This window comes from Scylla paramamosain, chromosome 12 (genome assembly GCF_035594125.1).
Source record: "Scylla paramamosain isolate STU-SP2022 chromosome 12, ASM3559412v1, whole genome shotgun sequence".
Taxonomy (NCBI): Eukaryota; Metazoa; Arthropoda; class Malacostraca; order Decapoda; family Portunidae; genus Scylla; species Scylla paramamosain.
Window position 1 is genome coordinate 2,407,002 of NC_087162.1, and position 20,499 is coordinate 2,427,500.

At 35.9% G+C, this 20,499-nt stretch overlaps 2 protein-coding genes across 6 annotated transcripts in view; one reads left to right on the forward strand and one right to left on the reverse strand.

Annotated features, from left to right (window-relative positions):
• The window catches only part of LOC135105512 (integrator complex subunit 4-like), a 28,521-nt gene extending 17,884 nt beyond the window's left edge, over positions 1-10,637 (reverse strand). Inside the window, exons 1-5 of one of the 2 annotated variants that reach the window (XM_064013673.1) lie at positions 10,565-10,637; positions 6,401-6,559; positions 4,714-4,842; positions 3,680-3,856; positions 843-977 (exon numbers count right to left, since the gene is read on the reverse strand). In XM_064013673.1, coding sequence (XP_063869743.1) covers positions 843-977; positions 3,680-3,856; positions 4,714-4,809 — 408 coding nt within the window. In that variant the 5' untranslated portion in view covers positions 4,810-4,842; positions 6,401-6,559; positions 10,565-10,637. Of the gene's footprint in view, positions 1-842; positions 978-3,679; positions 3,857-4,713; positions 4,843-6,400; positions 6,560-9,366; positions 9,525-10,564 lie in introns of those variants that run through there. The other variant, XM_064013672.1, reaches the window with a different exon arrangement.
• LOC135105513 (uncharacterized) overlaps positions 10,214-20,499 on the forward strand; it is a 20,422-nt gene continuing 10,136 nt past the window's right edge. The window contains exons 1-2 of one of the 4 annotated variants that reach the window (XM_064013676.1): positions 10,230-10,372; positions 17,699-17,790. Coding sequence is in view for 1 of the 4 variants with exons in the window: in XM_064013674.1 (XP_063869744.1) it covers positions 19,646-19,713 (68 nt within the window). In the remaining 3 variants the exon portion in view is untranslated. Of the gene's footprint in view, positions 10,373-17,698; positions 17,791-19,520; positions 19,714-20,499 lie in introns of those variants that run through there. The other 3 variants (XM_064013674.1, XM_064013675.1, XR_010270871.1) reach the window with 3 other exon arrangements.

The window sequence follows — 20,499 nt, forward strand, 5'->3', positions numbered from 1 at the left end:
GTCTCTCACAGAAAAAGACTGACTCACTGGGAATCAGTTGTGTTAAATACCCAAATTAATTTAAACCAGGCCACAACAGCAGAGCTTGTTTACCTCTTCTATACCATAAGCCTGCCCATACATGAGATACTTTTAGAGATCAGTGATCACCATGAAAAATGGTCACCATGAAAAATGGTCAGCAGTTACACCCCGCACACAAGCCATGCAGTGGTGGCTAACAATGTAATGCCAATTATTGTTATTATTAATGCTGCAGGTTCATCGTAGCAATCTCAGCTATTTCATTAAGAAGCAGGTGCAAAAAAAGCAGCCAGCAAAGTAATGATACACCCCACTGTTAACCAGAGACTACTATGTGGAGTATTTTACACAATGAACAACAAACTGAAAGAATGTTCTAATCTTTATTTACCTGTTTTTTTATTAATGCACTAATTCTCAGGAAAGCTCTTATCATCTTGTAACAATAACTAGGTAACATACAGCACAGCAAGACACCAACATGTGAAATGTGTGGCAGAAAAGAAAGTCTTGCTGTAACTATACTTCAGCCACTCTTAAGGAAACACCACTGCCAACCACAAGTGGCCTGTGTGCAGAGTGTTTAAATCAATGTGATCCATCAACAATTGCAGTGGCCTGCCACAGTTAGATGGCAAGTAAAGTGGACCCAGTCACCATTTTTTTTGTGGCTGCTACTAAAAAGTGGCATCCATAGAAACACAAGGATTCCATTTCTTGCCACAAAAGAGTAGCAGCCACCGTCCACTGAAAAGTAGCCCATGTGTGCAGGGCCTAACAGATCCATCCCCCTTCCCCTATAAAAAATCAATACTAACAAGAGCATTAAAGGCAGCCGTTCTGACTCTATTGTCCTGGTGGGATGTATGCTCAATGAGAGTATTCATGATTGATGACTGGACACGTCCTGCCTCTCCTGGACACAAGGTTCCCACTGCTTCAAGAGAGCGTACCTGCCGAGGAGAAAGTTTCCATTAAAAATGTAAAATCAGTGTTAAACCCAATAAACATTATTTTATAGAGCCAAAACAACAATTTCACTTGTAAATAAATATCCTTACTCAAATAAATATACTTAATACCCAGGCACCATATATCCCTAACAGGGTAGCCAAAACAGAATTCTATAAGGCAGCAATCAACCAACATACCAACCACACAAAAGAATGGCTGAAAAGCATCTTGGGATGATTATGACAACAGCAAGGGCTTATATAACAGGGATATATGCCATGGATATATTAGCACCATCCAGTGCTTAACTCATTCTCAAGGGTAGGGAGAGAGAGTGTACAAGCAAATAAATGATGAATAATATAAAAACTCTGTTCTAAAGCACAGAACAGGGTGGACAAAGAAGACTTATGAAATGTTTGTATGGAGGCCTTTACCCAGGTAAGTTATGAGGATCATCTAATTTTTCCATGGCTGTGCTGTCCAGGAGTGTGATGTCATGCATGACTAATTTCTGGTAAATGTGGATTCACTTCTCTATCCAATTTCTTTCCTGAAGGCCAATCTCTGCTTTAAATACTCTAAAATTAGCTGCTGACCATGAATATGGACTAAACGAATCCTCACTGATACCTGATTTTTCATTGCATCTTTAACCAATCTAATAGTTGTGGTCTTAGATGCAGACCCAAACTGTATTCTGCTTGTTATCAACAGTTTAGTCTGATCTGGTCTGATTCTCAGTTTGTGTGTTAAATGTAAATAAATGATTTTAGCATCAACAATCCACATTTTTTGTCCAAAAGGAAAGTGTAGTAAAACCTACTTCCTGCAAACAATGTCTGACATTTGATATTTTTACTAGATCTCCAATCTTAAATATGAAAGTAACACATTTCTGATGTCAAAACATTAATTATTTGGAACATCTGTCCAGATCAAACAAGTAGCAATGATGCTAGTTTTTTAGATAATTTTGATAGTGTTCATTTTTCACATTTTTCATTGTCTACTTGCAATCTGATCTTATTGAGCCCTGTGACCTCCAAGGGAGGCACTACACATTGATGGCCTCACACAGGTGTGGGACAATCAGGTGTGGTGAGGAAGAGTACTTGTTATGAAGGAGCATTGTTCCAGGCCAAACAGACCAAGCTGTACGACTGATACCCATAAAGTGAGGGCAGAGTACCTTCCCTCTATCAGGGGCCAAGGGGCTAAGAGAGTAATATGTATGAGTGTAAATGTAAAAATTGTGTGCCTTGTGTTGGCCATCCCCATTTTTGGGAGAGACAGTCTTGTTATAATGTATGTATGTATGTATGTACATATATGTATATTGTCTCACATATTAAAGAGACTTTAGACCAAAGTGAACTGTTTTTAGCTCCAAAATATCACATGGTCCTTCTCATGTTCAACCAAGTGACCACCAGTAATTCTGTCACCTGTTTCTGGATATGGTGCATCCAAAATTTCCAAGGCATCAAAATCACCAAAGTTTCCCTTGAGTGCCTTGTTCCTCAAAACTTCTAAATGTTTTATTGGAGACCATGGTACTGCTTCCCTTGCTGCAACCACAGTGCCAATGAAAGAAGCTAAACATCTAACTGCAATTTCATTCTTTTGCAACTGTAATCCCAATCTTTTGATTATGTATTTTTTTCTCTTTTGTGAGTTCTATTGTGATATCCTTACAATTTAGTAGGAATCCTAAGAATTCTATTTCATGAAAGGATGGCACAAATTCAAATTTTTCTAATTCAACAGTAAAATGTAACTCATCTAATGTTAAGGCAGTGTATTTCACATCTATAAATTTCCATTGAATTTGCCATCACAAGGCAATTATCTATGTACTCATATGTGGTTGTCAAAACACCTAATGCCCCAAAAAATGCAAGAACGTTACCTCTAATAGTTTTGAAAAAAACTGAGATGAAGAAAAATCCTGAGCTAAACAGATAAATTACAGTATTTCTCCATTCCATATGAATTTCAACCATGACCAATTTTTCTTGAACACAGGGACTGAGAAATATGGATACTTCAAGTCAACAGATGCAAAGATACGTCCCAACTATTGGCCAACTTCCGTATCTTTATTGTCCTTGCACACTGCATGATTATATTCTATGCATTTCACAGAGCCTGAAATAGTGGCATCAATGCTATGTCCTCCATGCCCCAGTAATAAGGCCAATATGTGAAGAAAAAGAGACCCCAGAAATTCACCACTTGAACTTAATAAAAACAGTGTTACTATCTAATGGCAGTCGGCCCACATCATTCAAAAAACAAAAGAAACTTCTCAGATGTTTTAACACTAGTAATGCTCACCAAAAACTGAGAGTTACAACTATCACACCATCAGTCATACTTGACATTATGCTGTTGGGCAGCACAGCCATGAAAAATTCATAAGAAGCACTCTAATGACATGCATTATCTATATAATTAATATTTAGGAATGAAGCATGAGAAATTGGACTGAACAAAAGAATGGAACACAGGAAGAGAATGACAGTGGAGAGATGTATAATGGCATGAATAATAGGAATATGTATGGACTGGATAACTCAGGGCTATTTCATTCATGGCCACCTCTTCTTTGCAGATGTCCACAGGCATGCAAGACATTAAAAAGATTTAACTGCTACTTACTCTATGAAAGAATTCTTTCTGGCGTAATATTACATACCAATATTATGAACTTGGTGGTGGTAATGTGGGAGAGTGCCAACTGGATCACCTGGTCTTGAAGTTTAGGATCAGGAGGAATGCACTGAGACAATGCACATGCAGAGTGAATCACTTGGGCAAGCACCTTTTTTGACTTGGTTCTCTGAGCTACCCTCATCACTTCTTCAAACACAGGCTGAAAACATAAGAAAAAAGATAACAATAATTTTGTTTGTTTACTTTTTTATCTACATAAACAAGAGGGTATTAGAAATCTCAAGTCTGAATACTAACTGTATATGAGGTATTTGACGAAATAATGTGCAAAGCACTACCAGTGCCAGTGTCAAAAAAGAATTAAATGTTTACATTTTTTCTATCAAGGTAGCTTCTTATGACATGAGAAAGAATGGAGGAAGTGAGTTTAGGCATCTGGGAGCAGTGATAAGTTAACATGCTGAGATGAATGGAAAAATAAGAGGTAGGCAGGTCACAGGATTATCTGCAGAAGCCATGAAAAGAAGTGTGTCAGTGGATGTAAAAAGAGGTTTAAAGAATTTATTTTCTTCTACCAACATTGAAGTATGGATCAAAGACCAGAATATGGAATAAAGTACAAATGAGAGTGGAGTTGTGGATATGGGTTATCTGAGAGGAATTTGTGCTTCATTTTATCAGTTAGTATGATTTTTAAGATTTGTCACAAGAAATTGACAAATTGGTACCTTACCATAAGCTGTATTTCAAGGATGATGGAAGTGGTGTGAGGTGTGGGTGGTGGTGCCATGCAGTGTGTGACTGACGTATTGTAACATGCCGTCCTATCTCTAATCCAAGAGTGATTTCAAAGTGAAGTGATTCTCGAAATCGAATTACAGTCAGATGATAATGAAACTCATATAGCATCATAAATGACTCAAATGAAAAATATATGCCAGAGAATAACTAAGGTGAGTAGTAATGAGGAAAATGAAAAGAAACAAAGTACATTATCAGGTATAAATATATATAAAAGATTAATAGACTGGAAAAACAAAAACAAAAAAGACCCACCTGAGCTTGTGCATGGCTAGTGATGATGTTGGCAAGGAGGGCAAGCACCTTAGTGGTAATGAAAGGTGGAAGAGTGTCATTGAGGAGCAGCTTCATCAGCTCCTGCACCACCTCAATTTGTGAGTCACCCTAAGATAGATAACACAGATAACATACACATAAATGTAAGATCAAATTTTTCATACACAACCAAGATGACAGCTTACAAGACAGAGCTCATTGTGTATAACATTGCACCATGAAAAATTCCTGTGTTTTTAGGATAGATACATAGTAAAAGTTACAGTACAAAGTCCTGTCAAACTTTTTCAGTTAATATAATTTAGAAGGGGACAATTTGCAACCCTTCCATCATAACTTAGGAATTTATATTTCCTATTAAAATTGAACTGATACACCACTGCAGATGCACTCCATGTACTATACAAATTGTATCAATTGTACAGGTTTATGACTGTGTGGTTTACATAATTTACTTCTAAGTTTGCAGCCTATAGCCATTTACTTGGACTACAACAACTCATTATGTGAGTATATATATATATATATATATATATATATATATATATATATATATATATATATATATATATATATATATATATATATACCATAGCTGGAACATTCAAATTTATTATTTGTTTTCAAATAAATTTAATACAATATTTGAATGATCATTATCAAAAACCAAAGTATTCTCATTCACATTTGAATATCTGAAAAAGTACAGCGGTACCTTAGTACATGTCCACTTTGGAATAAGTCCAACTTGGTATACACCCCATTTGGATGCAAGAAAATTTGCTTAGTATATGATCTTTGTTTGGAATATGACTTGTGTTCTAGAACTTGTATGGATCAAAATGAGTCACGACACCATGCGCTATATTAAAAACAAAAGAAAAATAATGTTTATATCGAAATCTAGAACAATCCATAAACAAAATAGACATAGCAATATATAATGTAGACTGTTATACAAATGACACATCAAAGAACAAAGTGACTCACAGACAGCCTCTCAGTATGGAGCCTATTCGTATGCTGGGTCTAAGTGTTTAGAGTTTTGCTAAGTTACATCTTTGAGCCTATTCGTATGCTGGGTCTAAGTGTTTAGAGTTTTGCTAAGTTACATCTTTGAGCCTATTTGTATGCTGGGTCTAAGTGTTTAGAGTTTTGCTAAGTTACATCTTTGAGCCTATTCGTATGCTGGGTCTAAGTGTTTAGAGTTTTGCTAAGTTACATCTTTAAGTTATTTTTCAAGGAAAATTATTCATGAATACATTAATGATTTTTCTTGAATTATTCATATTTGTATTCAATTCAACATTTTTTCAGTGTATTCATATTAGACTACAAAATTCTTGCATTCACTCCATGCTTGCTGTATATTGCCTATGTCATTAGAAAAGATTATTGTATTTCATTAAAGGTGGATAAAAATTTACTTAACTCTTCAAAGTAGCAAAGAATATATAATGGGACAGGTGGTAGCTTATTGCCAACTGGACGATGGACCAGCAATTAAGTGGTAATTTTACCCAGTGGATATTGGAATTCATAAAATTTCATATAATATACATTCTTATAACAATATCCTGCTGTATAAAATCCTTTATATGCCTGACAGTATGAAATGGCAATACTGGATAATACCAAACATTATTTGTGAACTCTATAAACTTACAGCTAATGGTAGGGAACTGTGAAGACTGACAAGGGCAGGGAGGAGCTGTTGGGGGTCTGTAGTGTCCAAAGATGAGGTGATGAATTCACTGTGGTCCACCGTCTTACTTCGGCGAACCAGATGAAGCCGTTTGGTTGGAGCTGGTTTGGGGCCATCTTCCTGTGCATGGAAATTTTCACTGTAATTCAAATATCAGCAAATATTCAAGCAAATAATGTAAAAATAGTTGACTGATCAATTCAACAAAAGCTTCCATGAACAAATTCTTTTCAATATATCATGAGAAATTTGTCAATCCTATTTTGTAAAGAAGTTTGCATGTCCACTTTACAGTAAGAGTCCTTCAGTCTGATGCCCTTATAAGAGTTCTAACTCAAACTGTCCTACTTTCTAAAATATATAAAGTTTGCAAAAAAATTCCGAAAGTTCAAACTACCAAGTTTTCTATGTGTCAAATAATTTGTAAACATTATCTACATCAATAGTTTTGGGCTGCTGTGGTACAATGGGACTGTGCACACTTTGGGGACTAAGGGATCCTTAGGCACATGGGTTCAAGTCCTGACCACAGTTCAAGGGTAGGAATGGCATCCACTCGGGGTAGCAGCTCCCAAGTGCCAAATCAGAGTCCTCTGTTAGGAGGCACTGTCCTAGCCTTGATAGACTTGGGAAACTGGACATAAAACAAAAAAAAGTAAATAAATAAAAATAAATTAGATAAATTAAATAAGATAAATTAAAATAAATAAAATAAGATTACTTGACAATAAGACCCACACAGGTGGATGCAGGTTAGACAGAGTTTGGTGATAGAACAGACAAGTAATGTATCACATTTGAGCAAATGGTTGGAGAAGTTCTGTAAAGAGAAAGAGGACCAGTGGGCAAGTGAGGCAACAGTTAAAGGTAGTGGTACCATTGATTTGCATTCTGCTGATGCACAGTACTGTACAAAAAAAGATAATACTTTAGTACATATTCAAGAAGTATGGTTGATATGGAATACAAATAACAACACCTTAACATTTCAAAATAGACTGTTACAAGTGCTGCCAAATATTACCAAAAGACTGTCATAGTTTAACATAGCTGGTGTTTTTAATCCTGTGACCTTCTCGGCATACTTCTAACAGTTACCATAAGAAGTAGGGTGTTCTTCTAAAATATGTGGAAAAGTAAACTAAACTGGGGCCAAGTCTTTCTACTTGATTTGGTAGAACAATTGATTAAATCAATTACTGATCTTCAAATGTGCACAGCTTGGTCACCTTGTCATTCAAAGTGAAGATGCATGTGCGCAGTGATGTGAATAACAATGTGTATGGTGTTGTGGCCCATTTCTGTGAAGGGGGAAATAATAAAATTATAATAGTCAAAGCTAAAGTCACATGAGTAGAAACAGTCACCATACCAAATTGGAATGGATAGCCATTCTGCTTGCTGCAAGGTTAATAAAAATTCATTCATGAAGTATATATAGACGAATTGCATTGTACTGGATAAACAGTCAAAAGACACTACCAGTGTATGGGGATAATAGAATAAATCAAATTAAAACCCTAATTCCCGGGAACATAACCCAACCATAAAGTGGGGGTGAGGTGTATTCATAACACGTTTACCACAGGTTAGAATGTTGGTGAATGTTCTACTTTACATTCATTCAATAATTGAATGAATGTTGAGGTGCCTCCCATCTGCTCACACTGATCTGACTTCTTATCTGGTTGTTACTTAATTGGGCTCCCAAGAGGGAACCCCAGCACAGCTAGCATGCCAGACCTAAAGAAAATTATCAAGGAATGTGTAGCACTAAAAAAGGGCTGGAAAGTGTGCAATAAGCCCAGAACAAATGTCAAGGGTATATCAGGCAGATTAGCAGCAGAAATCAAGTAGGCGGTCACCTAGGAAGTTAATTAATCCCTTCTTAAAACTATCAAGGAAATCTGCTTCTGCCACATTGATGGGAAGTGAATTCCAGACTTTTACCACTCTGACTGAAAAGAATCTATACCGGCATCACAATGACTGTAAAGAAAAAGGATTTTGTAGCTATATCCTCTCATGCCAATAGTATGAGCCATAGCAAATAAATCAGTATGAGAAATTGGGAAGAGATCGTGAAAAATCTTCCAACATTTAATAAGGTCAGCCTGTAACAGTCTACCCTCCACTGAAAATAAGTCCAGATATACAAGATGCTGAGCATATGACATTCTCAAGACCTTGAATCCCCTTTGTCCACTGTCACTGTACTGATTCTAGAGGCTTTAGGTCAGTGACATAACCAGTATTCCAGACAGTAGATCCAAACTTCAGAAGTGGGCACATGTGAGTAGTAAGGTAGTAACAAGTAACACTTTTAGTAAGGTAGTGACACTTTTAATACCCCACATAATATAGTTTCCACATGTTATTTTTTTCACCCTTGCTAAATATCAATAAGGAAATTCAGAAGGTTAGGTTAGGTTGGTGCCTTTAGAGGGCCCATGGGGACGAAGCCCCATGTCAGGTTAGCTTAGATTAGGTTAGGGTAGTGTCCTATTGGGGGTGGGGGGAATTCATTGGAGTGAAACCCACGGTTAAATTGGGTTTTGCTTTCAACACACAAAACCCGGCATTCTCACGTCTCCAAGACTGTTGAAGGTAATGAGGTTAGATTTTTTGGCAACAAAAGAGCAGCAGTTGAAAACTATTTGTATTCTAAGCTTGATTACCTAGTGGAATTAACCTCAGGAAGATGAGAACCTGTAGAAAAATGCAAGAGTGAACTTACAAATGACAGAAACTGTTAGATACATATTTACATGTGCCATAATTCTTTGGTACATCCTGAAACATCAAATGTTAAGCATAAATAAAAATTAAAATTTAGATTTGTTCAAATATCCTTTTTCAACTCAACCCATCCCCCAAATAAAAAAAAAAATAATAATAAATGAAAAACAAGAAAATATCAAATTTACCACTAAGGTTTGAGTTTGGCAGTATTCTGCCAGCGCTCTCTTCTTTAATAACGCTGCCATGGACTTTAATCACAAGTAATTTTACGTCCACCGCTAGACACCAAAGCAAATTTTACTACACTATAGACGACTCCAACACGCCAAAGAACAGGATCCAAGAGTCTAGGTTTGTTATTAGATTTCTTTTCGATCTCAATAACGTAGAGGATTCAAATCGTAGTTTGTTTATATGTTACTTTAGGAAAGTTTTAACAAATATCCATCATTTCTATTTTTTTTTTCCCCTCTTAAATAGAGCAAATGAGATATGGAAAGTAGATTTACGTGCACTCATCCAGAACACGAAAACTAAAACAATGGTTAAACTGAAATATTTAACAATTTTCAAGATAATAATAGTAGCAGTAGTACATAACTAAGTCATAAGTTATCTCTCTCTCTCACACACACACACACACACACACACACACACACACACACACACACACATATATATATATATATATATATATATATATATATATATATATATATATATATATATATATATATATATATATATATATATATATATATATATATATATATATATATATATATATATATATATATATATGTGTGTGTGTGTGTATGTATGTATATATGTATGTATGTATGTATGTATGTATGTATGTATGTATCAGGTAAAAAAAAAAAGCGAGGAAGTTGCGGATCACTGGCGTCACTTTTCATTCTACCATTTCAATAAAAATTATAAAAATGTATTGACCTATGTTCTCTTTATATTTTCTTGGTATTTTCTATTTAGCTGTGGCATGGTATAAAGGTGTAATATACCGAGAAGGTGAAAAGTAAGCGTGCGGGTAGCGGGCGTCACTTGTTAGCGAGAAGACCCCGTCCTCTATAGTTGTGTGTTGATATGGCGTGCACGAGGCAGGAGAAACTCGCCAACAAAATGGAGTAAATAAGACGAGTTTCACCAATCAACACACAACTATTAAGCAAGGTATAATCCTTATGGTCCTCTGGATGGATTAGGATGGAAAGAGGTGTGCTTTAAGGTGTAGTTGAGCCGGTACGCCTTTGAGTAAGGCGGGCCAAGGCAGCCTAGGAGAGGGGGGAGTGCGGCGGCGGCTTGTGGATCTGCAGAATTAGATAAGTAGTCGTGAATAGTGATCGGCGGAGAAGTGTGACTTACTGCCTGTTGTGATGTGTGTCTCGAGGATCATCGGTGGTGTTGAAGGTGTTAGTTGACGTGGAAGTAGATGTTATATTGTTATGACCTTGAACTTGAACGAAGGGTTGTAGGTTTCTCTTTGAGGCGTGACGTGAATTTTGCTTTAATTTACCACATTTAGATCGTTAATGTGTGCAAATTGATGCTGGCCGTCAACGTGGAAAAGGATATGTGTGAAGCCAAGTTAGAAAACTGTGCATGGTATTGGTTGCAAGAGAGAGAGATTGCTTTCACTTGCAGCCATGTGCCCGTGAGGCCCGCGGGAGGGGCCGCTACGGGAGCAGTTGCTGATGTAATAGGTACTCATGTTGATGAGTCGTGACCAAAGTTACCTGTTTCGGATTGATGCCCCATAAAATGAATACAATGCTTCATTAAGTTAAGTTGCATGCATTCATTTAGCTAATGGTATATTTTCGTTAAATTACTTGTATTTGGTTTGTTATTTATATTATTTATTTTGGTAATATTATTTTTAGAACAGAGATTGATGTAAATATGAGTTTGTTTACCCAGGAACCCTTTAAAGCATGTCAGTCAATTTAGTGTATATAGGATATAAGTTTTAATTAACAAGGTTAGTCTAGGTATTCCTGTTTTTATAAGGTGGACTTACCTGGCTGATGACTGAGTGTTGAGAGGCTTGGAAAACTATATTCAATTAATGTTCCTGTCATTAAGTAGTAGTAGACTAAATATTAAGAAAAAAAAACATATCAAGTAAGGCTAGGGAGAATTTGTGAACAAGTTTTTGAACTTTATATTCTGTTTCTCATGTTTTCCTGACTACTGTAATATATGTTAGGGAGAGCTAGGACTAATTAAGATGCTAGTAGTTATATTCTGTGTTTCTCATCTTTTCCTGACTACTGTAATATATGTTAGGGAGAGCTAGGACTAATTAAGATGCTAGTAGTTGTAAGATTGATAATAATAACTAAGCTAATTCCAAATATCAGTACATTTTTTATTGAAAATAGTGGTCTTCTCACAATTTTCCTTCAGGAAAACTTCCCAACACTGTTCTTTAATGTAAACAATCTTCAATATTTTCTTTGTGAAATTCACACTACTGTATTTTACTTTTTTTTTGCATCTAGTCTTTTTCATTTTCTTCCTTTTTCTTGTTCGTCTTCAATTTAGAAAAAAAACACATGCAATAATTTTTTCTTCCTTTTATGGTGTATATGGGAAAAATGGTATATATTTGAGATGATTGGTTATAAGCAAAACAAAATTATTTTCAGGTTGGTAGATATTGCACTTGAGCTGCCCTGTTTCACTGTCACATTATCCACCGGCGCAATTAATTACTCACCATGTTATAGTAGAATTCTTTTCATTTTGTTATGTAGGTTTTACCACTTCTACTGGATACAGTTTTACGGGTAACTTAAAAAGTGGAGGGTGTTACGTAGTTTCTTAGTAACTACTCACATGAATCTGTTGAAATTGTATGAGTCTTGCACCTTATAAATATACAATAGAGTGTGTCAAATCAGGAATTGTACAGGACATGCACAAATGTCTGGCAGCAACTCCTCAACTATTAAACTGATCAAACTTAAATTTGCTAAGTACCTATGCATGCACAAATCATAGGATTTAAAAAATGCACTCAGTATTCAGCTATTTTAAGCTTTTAAATTGTGAGAGAAAAGATGCACCATTAAATTGTTCAATTCTCTTATTGAATGGTGTGTAAAATAGAGCTTCATCATCTCAAAAAAGGTTTTATTGAGTTAAAATTAGGCACTATGCTAGGTTTCTTTAAGTATCAAGGTTCTCTCTCTCTCTCTCTCTCTCTCTCTCTCTCTCTCTCTCTCTCTCTCTCTCTCTCTCTCTCTCTCTCTCTCAGTATCATTTTACATGAATTGTCTTTAAGCATCATGACAGTATAATCTTACTGTCATGATACTTAAAGACAATAAATGCAAAATTAAGATCATAATGAGCTTTCTAAGATCAACAGTAACTTTCCTACAAGTTGTGCAGTAAATAAAGCTGTTAGAATCCAGGAACTTTCATCTATTAAATGTGATCTCAGTGAAACTAGGTTTATACCATTTAAGGTTGGGGGTGTCTGGGGTAGCTCCTTGGTGTATGGTAAGTCATATGGCTTTGGAATTTCATGAAATTTGGTTGAATGTGTAGGAGAGATTCAAATAATGCATTATTTTTTATTTTTTTTCACAGACCTTATTTTTTTGTTAATCTCAAAAAATATTACCATATAAACTGCAAATATATCTACATTTTATGCAGTTACAAGTGCTAGTTTCTTTAAATTTCATCGGACTAAAGTAGGATTGATAATTTTTTGGTCCTGACACTTTTGTTTGAAGGCATAGTTGATTTAAAATAAAATTGTATTTTTTATATGCAAGAAAACTGGAAAATGTCTGGTAAAACTAATAAATTTGAAATTTTGGTGAGGCAGTTATAGAGTATTTAACACAGATTATTATTAAAAGAGAATGAAGCAAATTGGTTAAAAATAGTGAAGTTATAAAGACATGAAGTTGTAAACTTACTCTTAAGAAAATGAGGACAGAACGTCAGTAATTCCCAATCCATGTTACTCCGCACATCATATTAGAAGTTTCCTGCCTTGTAAAACGGGTCTCTCTGCAGGTGCTTTTTTTTTTTTTTTTTTTTTTTTTTTTTTTTTTTTTTTTTTGGCATTCAGTCTGTCCATCCTCTTATCCCTGTGTAGAGCCTTGTCAAGAATGACTGAATGAGACAGACCCAAGTGTCCACAGAGATTACTGGTGATGTAGCCATTATTGCATTCCGTAGTCACTACAGCTTTGCCAAAGTGAAGCTTTTGCTTTGTTGCCATGAGGTGTTTTGAGCAATGTTGCCAGATAAGACTATGAAAGGACTCATTGGGACTTTGAGTAAGTCCCTGGAGGCATCTCTTCATCATCTCGACTGCAGTGAGACAAATGTGAACCCTTCAATATAAGCGTCTTTATGCTTATTTCTCAGCTCTGTGGCAACCCTTCTTGCAACATGGTTAGTGCAGTTGCATTTTTCGATTACATGTTGGAAAGGCAGGGTGGAAGAGTTGGTGTGGAGGTGGTGGCAGTGGCAGGATTTTGTTGGGCATTGGTGCTAGATTTTGCATTTTTTTGCACCCTCTTAAGAGAGGAATCCACCAGAACACCAAGATCCTACTGCGAACTAACCAAAGATATATTATGAATTTGAAGATAATACTCAGGTAAGGTACCAATATGATGCTAAGCTACAGAACCATGCTGAAGCCTCAAAACAATGTTCTTGTATACTAGCATTTCAAATCAGCCAACATACGTGATTCACTGTACACCTCCATACTCGCATAGTTTTGTAAACTTATAACACTATGACTTATTTCCTTTTACTATATTATAATGAATTAAAATGTTCAAAACTGCAGTCAACTGCATTTATGAACTCAATGCAGTAAGAAAGAAACTGGATGACACTGCTGCACCGTGCAATGATGACATGAGATGCAGATACGCAACAAGTGGATACATAATCCTGTTGCTGCATATCATATCACTGGGTGATACACAACAATGATGTAATACATGGATATGCAACAAGTGTGTATGCTCCTTTAGGTGCAGAATTATATAATATTGATTGATGTGTAACAGATTGTTGACTTGAGAAAAGTTTCAAGTTAAAGTTAAAGTTGGTAGTGTGACAAGGTGCTGTAAGATAGTCTTGGTGGATATTCTGTGCTGAGGGCGTCTGTCAAGGAGTTTTACTGATAGCACTTTGTGAGAGTTTTACTGATAGCACTTTGTGAAAGTAAGCAACTCAGTTTTTTGTCACCAGAATCCATCATTGACAAACTTTTTTTGATCTGTGGTGCAGTCGTGTGTTCCATCTCATCCATTTATATTCAAGGATTACTGAAATACAATAAATATTACTGCCATAATACATATTCACTGGTTACTGTCAGCCAAGCAGTGACGATAGGCATATTATTCATCCACAGAACTTGCTTGAAGGAAAGTCTTATCTGACTGTGCATTGTAGACAATAGTTATCCTCTACAAGATACACAGTTACTTAAATTTCCATGGCTTTTCTACTTATGTCCATAATACCATCCGCTTCACCAAGAAACCAGTCATAAAACAGCAAGGAATTGTATCATGGCAACTCTACCTGTGATAACCCAGAATGCTATTGCTTCAATTCAGTACATAATTTTTACACATAGTGAATGTTTTCTTTTTGTTCATCATACATGGTCTTCCTGAAGACAGATTTGGAAATGACTACATACATATGGATGATAATGAAGATGATTACAATTCTTAAGTGATAGTGAATTTCTAGATGATGAGTTACATATAGGAGGTAGAGGAAAGGTGGAAATAGAAAGCAGACTTGTTTTCAAACATATCCAAATGCACTACCACTGTTTCTTAGGCTTTTACATAACCATTCTACTCATGTCTTGTACAATTTATATTTGTATATAGAACAAAAAGTTAGATGTAAAAGCAATGTGAATGATTTCTCTAAGTTGTGTTCATGATGTGATAAATGCAATTATGTTTATATATATATATATATATATATATATATATATATATATATATATATATATATATATATATATATCAATGTGAATGATTTATCAAAGTTGTGTTCATGATGTGATAAATGCAATTATGTTTATATATATATATATATATATATATATATATATATATATATATATATATATATATATATATATATATATGTAGTAGGTTTGGTTTGTGTTAAAAGAAATGAATGTTGTAGATCTGGTAAAATGGAGATCTCTGAAATCACTTCATGAAAATGAATAATGGACAAGTGTTGTGCAGCGAAAAAATTGGCAAGTAACTGTACTTAGAGATATGAATTTTTAAATGTTTGAAACTTCTAAATTTTTTAATTGTTTTATAAAGGTGTCAATAGCAATATAACACCTATAACAAACTAAAACTCACAAGACTAAGTCACTACCTGTGTGAGCTGCTGCTCACCTATCCAGCGCCTCTTGCCTATCCATTCCTCCCTTTATCCTTTCCTCTCCCTTCCATGGTGTCTCCAATCTCCCTCCTTGTCACTTCCTTATCTCTGTCAGAGATAAGGGACAAGGGAGTGAAACCTGTTTCTCTCTCTCTCTCTCTCTCTCTCTCTCTCTCTCTCTCTCTCTCTCTCTCTCTCTCTCTCTCTCTCTCTCTCTCTCTCTCTCTCTCTCTCTCTCTCTCTGTGAAAGTAAGAACAATCCTAAGGATTGCTAAATAGAATGAGACTGATTGAGAATGAAAATGGAATTATGTATACAGAAGTGAGAAAGGATGAAGCAAGAATGACATAAAATGAGAGAGAGAGAGAGAGAGAGAGAGAGAGAGAGAGAGAGAGAGAGAGAGAGAGAGAGAGAGAGAGAGAGAGAGAGAGAGAGAGAAAACAGGTTTGCTCCCTTGTTCCTTATCTCTGACAGATAAAGGGAAGGGGAAGTGACAGGGAGGGAGGTTTGAGACAAGATGGAAGGGAGAGGAAAGGATAAAAGGGCAGAAGGGAGAGGTGCTGGATAGGCTCCCACAGGTGGTGACTTGGTTTTTGTTTGTTATTCTGATTAAATTTGTATTAAAATTTCTGTGCTTGCACCATTGGCAAGTTCATTGTGTCAGTTTTGGTTCGTTACTTCCATTAAATTTTCATTAAAATTCCACTGCTCTCACAAGTGGTGAGTTTGTTATACAAGTTCTGGTTTGTTATTCTGATTAAATATTTATTAAAATTTAAATGATTTATTGCAGTTGTACATTATAATGACCATGTTTTGTGTACTCTGCTGTACAGGGGGTCCCAGCTACACAGTGGTTTCAACCTATGCTGTCTTGTAGTTACATACATTCCCTTTGCTGATTTTTAGTTAGTTATTTTTTCATTTTATTTATTTATTCTTTTTGGTAACTCGGTGCCTTCTAATAAGCTCATCTCGTACTTTCTACACTACATTATACTCGTACTACAAACACAATCTTCTCTAAGTTAAATAAAGAAAGTAAACAAAAATATATATTACATTTTGATCAAAAATATAAAAAAATTGAAGGAACTACTTGATGAGCATCATGCAGTGATAAACTAAGGAAGGAAGCACTGGTCAGTCTTGGTTGTGTGCCAGCCCCCATGTTGGATTATTACTTATTCGCTGTTGTTTGTGTTTCTCCCTTCATTATGGCTTACAAGCATAAGGTAGACTCTTATTGTATCAAGGAAAAAGAAAGTATTCACTATAGAAGTTAAATTATACATACATTGTAACCTCATTTCTTGAACTTAATTAATTCCTGAAAGCTGTTTGAAATCTGAAATGTTCAGAAACTGACACTATTTTCCCCATAGGAATCATTTTAAAATTAATTGTCAACATTGTCTCTCAACATCTTGTGTGAGTTGCCACTTCTCTATTTACATTGTGTCTTCCAATGTCTTCTCTAAGTGCCGCATTTTTCTTTGGAAATACAATCCATCCTTTCCCACATCAGTTCTTCATTCATGATATGTTCATGTAGTCATGCATAGACTGAGATTTCACAGCAGCACTGCAAACTCATGTCTCCCATGTTTTGTCACAGCAAAGCATACCTTAAGTTTGGTGACAGGGTAACCAAAGTTATTTTGCCAATTTTGATATTCTCTTTTTCTTATGACATTATCATTATTGTGGTGATAAGGACAAGTCTGTGGTATTGATTGTACAATTGTTTGTTAGAAATTATTAACAACACTAAATTATGTGCATCAGAAGATAGTGCGAAGTGACATTCCTTAACTGGTTTTGAACTTAATACCGCACATTAGACCACTGTACCATTACACTTGTGGTTCTAGAATTGAGTCCATGCTGAGTGTTCAGCTATCTGGTTACTTACATCTCATATGGTACATACAAAAATTATCTGAACGCTAGGATAATCAACGATGTGTTTCATACAAACATGAAGAAAAAGATAAAAAAAAACATGTGTTAAAGACATAATGTATATATTCATGTGTTACATCAGTATTTAGTCATTTCTCCTTTTGCATTCAAAACAGCCTGGATCCTCTTGGACATAGAAAAAACCAGCTGTCTCCAGTATTCTTCGTCTATTTCCATCACCCACACTCTCTTGACTTCTTCAATGAAGGTAGGAATGCTTGATGTATCCCTCCTTTGGAGCTTCATTTTTGCGATGTCCATAACTTTTTGATTGGATTGAGATCAGGAATTCCCTGGCCAATCTAAAAGTTCCATATCCTTGGAGGCAATCCATTCCTTTATTTTCTGGGTTCTGTGGCACGAGGCGTCTTGCATGAAGACCATGCAGCCTGTGATCTCCATGTGTGGCATCAAATGGTGTTCAAGCGTCTTGATGTATTTATCTGCATTCATTTTACCATCTGGCTTCAAAAAATGTAGGCCACATCCCATGGCACTGAAGCATCCACTCCAGATGGATGCTTCAAGGTCTGGCATTGAACCTGTCACTCCCTCACTGGCAGTGCACAGTCATTCAGCGACTGGAGAAAGGCTTGAATTCTGATTTGTCACTAAACATCAGCTTTGACCACTCCTCAGTAGTCCACTGTGCATAGCATTTGCAAAAAGCAAACCTTTTCATCTTCATAGGCTGGGTAAGAAGAGGTTTCACCACAGGACATTAAGCAGGCAAACCAAGTTCCTTCTGAAGCCTGTGTTGGATAGTGCCAGTCGACACTCCAAGCTCACCTTCGTTTCTCATTCTCAATTCTCGGGCAGAGGTGGAAGGGTTTTCTATTATTTTCATCCTAAAAAAAAAAAAAAAAAAAAAAAAATCTGATCCTTGTGGTCTTATGAACCCTCCCAGTGGACTTTGTTGGAGGAACGTGCCCCTCCTTACACCCCTAGGGCCACTTTGCTTTACCTACAACATGATGGTTGACTTGGAGAGCTCCAGCTGATGCCCAATCTCAACAGAGCTCTTCTCTGCCTTCATATGAAGAATAAGCCTATACGAGTGCATGAGTATCCAACTTCCCCCATATATCTTGGTTGGCAATCCGAGATATCAGACACTTAACCAAGGGCATGGAAGTGTCTGACTTGTCCAATATCCGAGACATTTGGCTCTGACTTTGGCAGGGTTTAGTGTATTATGATGTATGAGGTATGATGAGTATTGAAGCCCTACCAATTGAAGTGCTACCAATCATTCTTATGACATACAGCAGAGAGCACAATAAGGTTAGCCCTTTACCAAATATTTTAACCAAAATTGATGGCATGGCTTTTGTCTTTGACTGTACATGGGGCTTTTCTCTATGTAAACAAGGCCATGGGGACTTTAGGACTATGTTTAATGCGGCACACCACCTTGGTGAATTTTTTTTATTCATGGACTTTTAACATTTTCCGATGTCTGTTACCTAACACTTGGACATTTTGAGAGTTGGCTGTATATAAGTTGACAAGTATCTTATTTTTTATTTCATTTTATACTTTAATGTGACAAGGGTCAGCTTCAACTTGAGTTATTTCAGATATACTGTAATTAAATTTTTGTATTTCTACTCTATCTGTACCTGGATTATCTTGAAGTCTCTTCATCATCTTTGGTTTTCCTTGCAGTATATTCTTGTATGCTAGCAAATTACATATTCTCTAAACCATTACTAAGATTTCACATGATGTATTCTTCAATTTCATGATCTTACATCTTTTACACCTTTTAAGATTTTTAATTTGAGCTTGTTTCTATCTTCCATCTCCTTATTCAGTATTATTTTTCATATTTTCAAGTTAATTTTAAATCTGTTATTTTCATAGTATCCTTAATTAATTTTTCAGTGCTATCTGCATATTTATTTAGTTTTATCCCTTTTCTCTTTGCATGTACAGCAAAAGTCCTGTTCAGCATCCAACATTTTGGAAAGCCTGATGTTTTGGAACCTGCTAAATAGTCCCATTCTGAAAGTTATCTTTTCTTTTGGCAAAGAATTTATTGGCACATAGCAAGTTTAAAAATGGCAACAGAGCACTGCGGTCATTTGCTGTTATGTACAGACTCCAGTACTAGCTACAGGACCCGTGGGTATGATGGTATGAGTGGTGAATATAAGAATGTTCTTTATATAAACTTGGAATATATGAATAAGGTACTAGACTGAAGAGGAAAGGAAAGGAATATTAGCAATCCAAAGCATAATATGCACAGAGTGAAAAAAATAAGGATATGAGAATGAGTCTATTGTGTTTACATTGCCACATTTTGTCATTCCACTCTGTCTTTATGAACGAAAATCCACCAGTAGTTGAGAAGCAGACTGACCAGTAGATGATTTTAAGTGTGACAATTCCTGCTGCTTTGGAGCAGAAAGAGGAGGAAAGTGAGGAGAAAGAAGAGCTAGGGAAAAGTTTTGTAGGAGGACACTAGAAAAAACCTCAGTTTATGTATCAGGTTTGCTGAAGCTGAACTGGTTTGTTTCTTAGAAATATACTTTGAAAAGTTTTATGATTTCCATATAAATATGCCTTGGAGGCATTAGTTGTGTTTTCTGCAAATAAGTAAATAAGTAGTAGCCTATGTTATCATTTATTTACTATTGATATAGCTGATGAAATTCACATCTGATTTTCGGTCTCATAAATGCCAAAAGACAAGGCTTTTACTATACAACATTACCAAGCTGATCTCTCTCTCTCTCTCTCTCTCTCTCTCTCTCTCTCTCTCTCTCTCTCTCTCTCTCTCTCTCTCTCTCTCTCTCTCTCTCTCTCTCTCTCTCTCTCTCTCTCTCAAAACTATAGCTTACACTTTGTCAGTATAGATTATTATACTTTCTCAGTTTTTGCTCATTTTCTGTCATTCATGTCTCCTCTC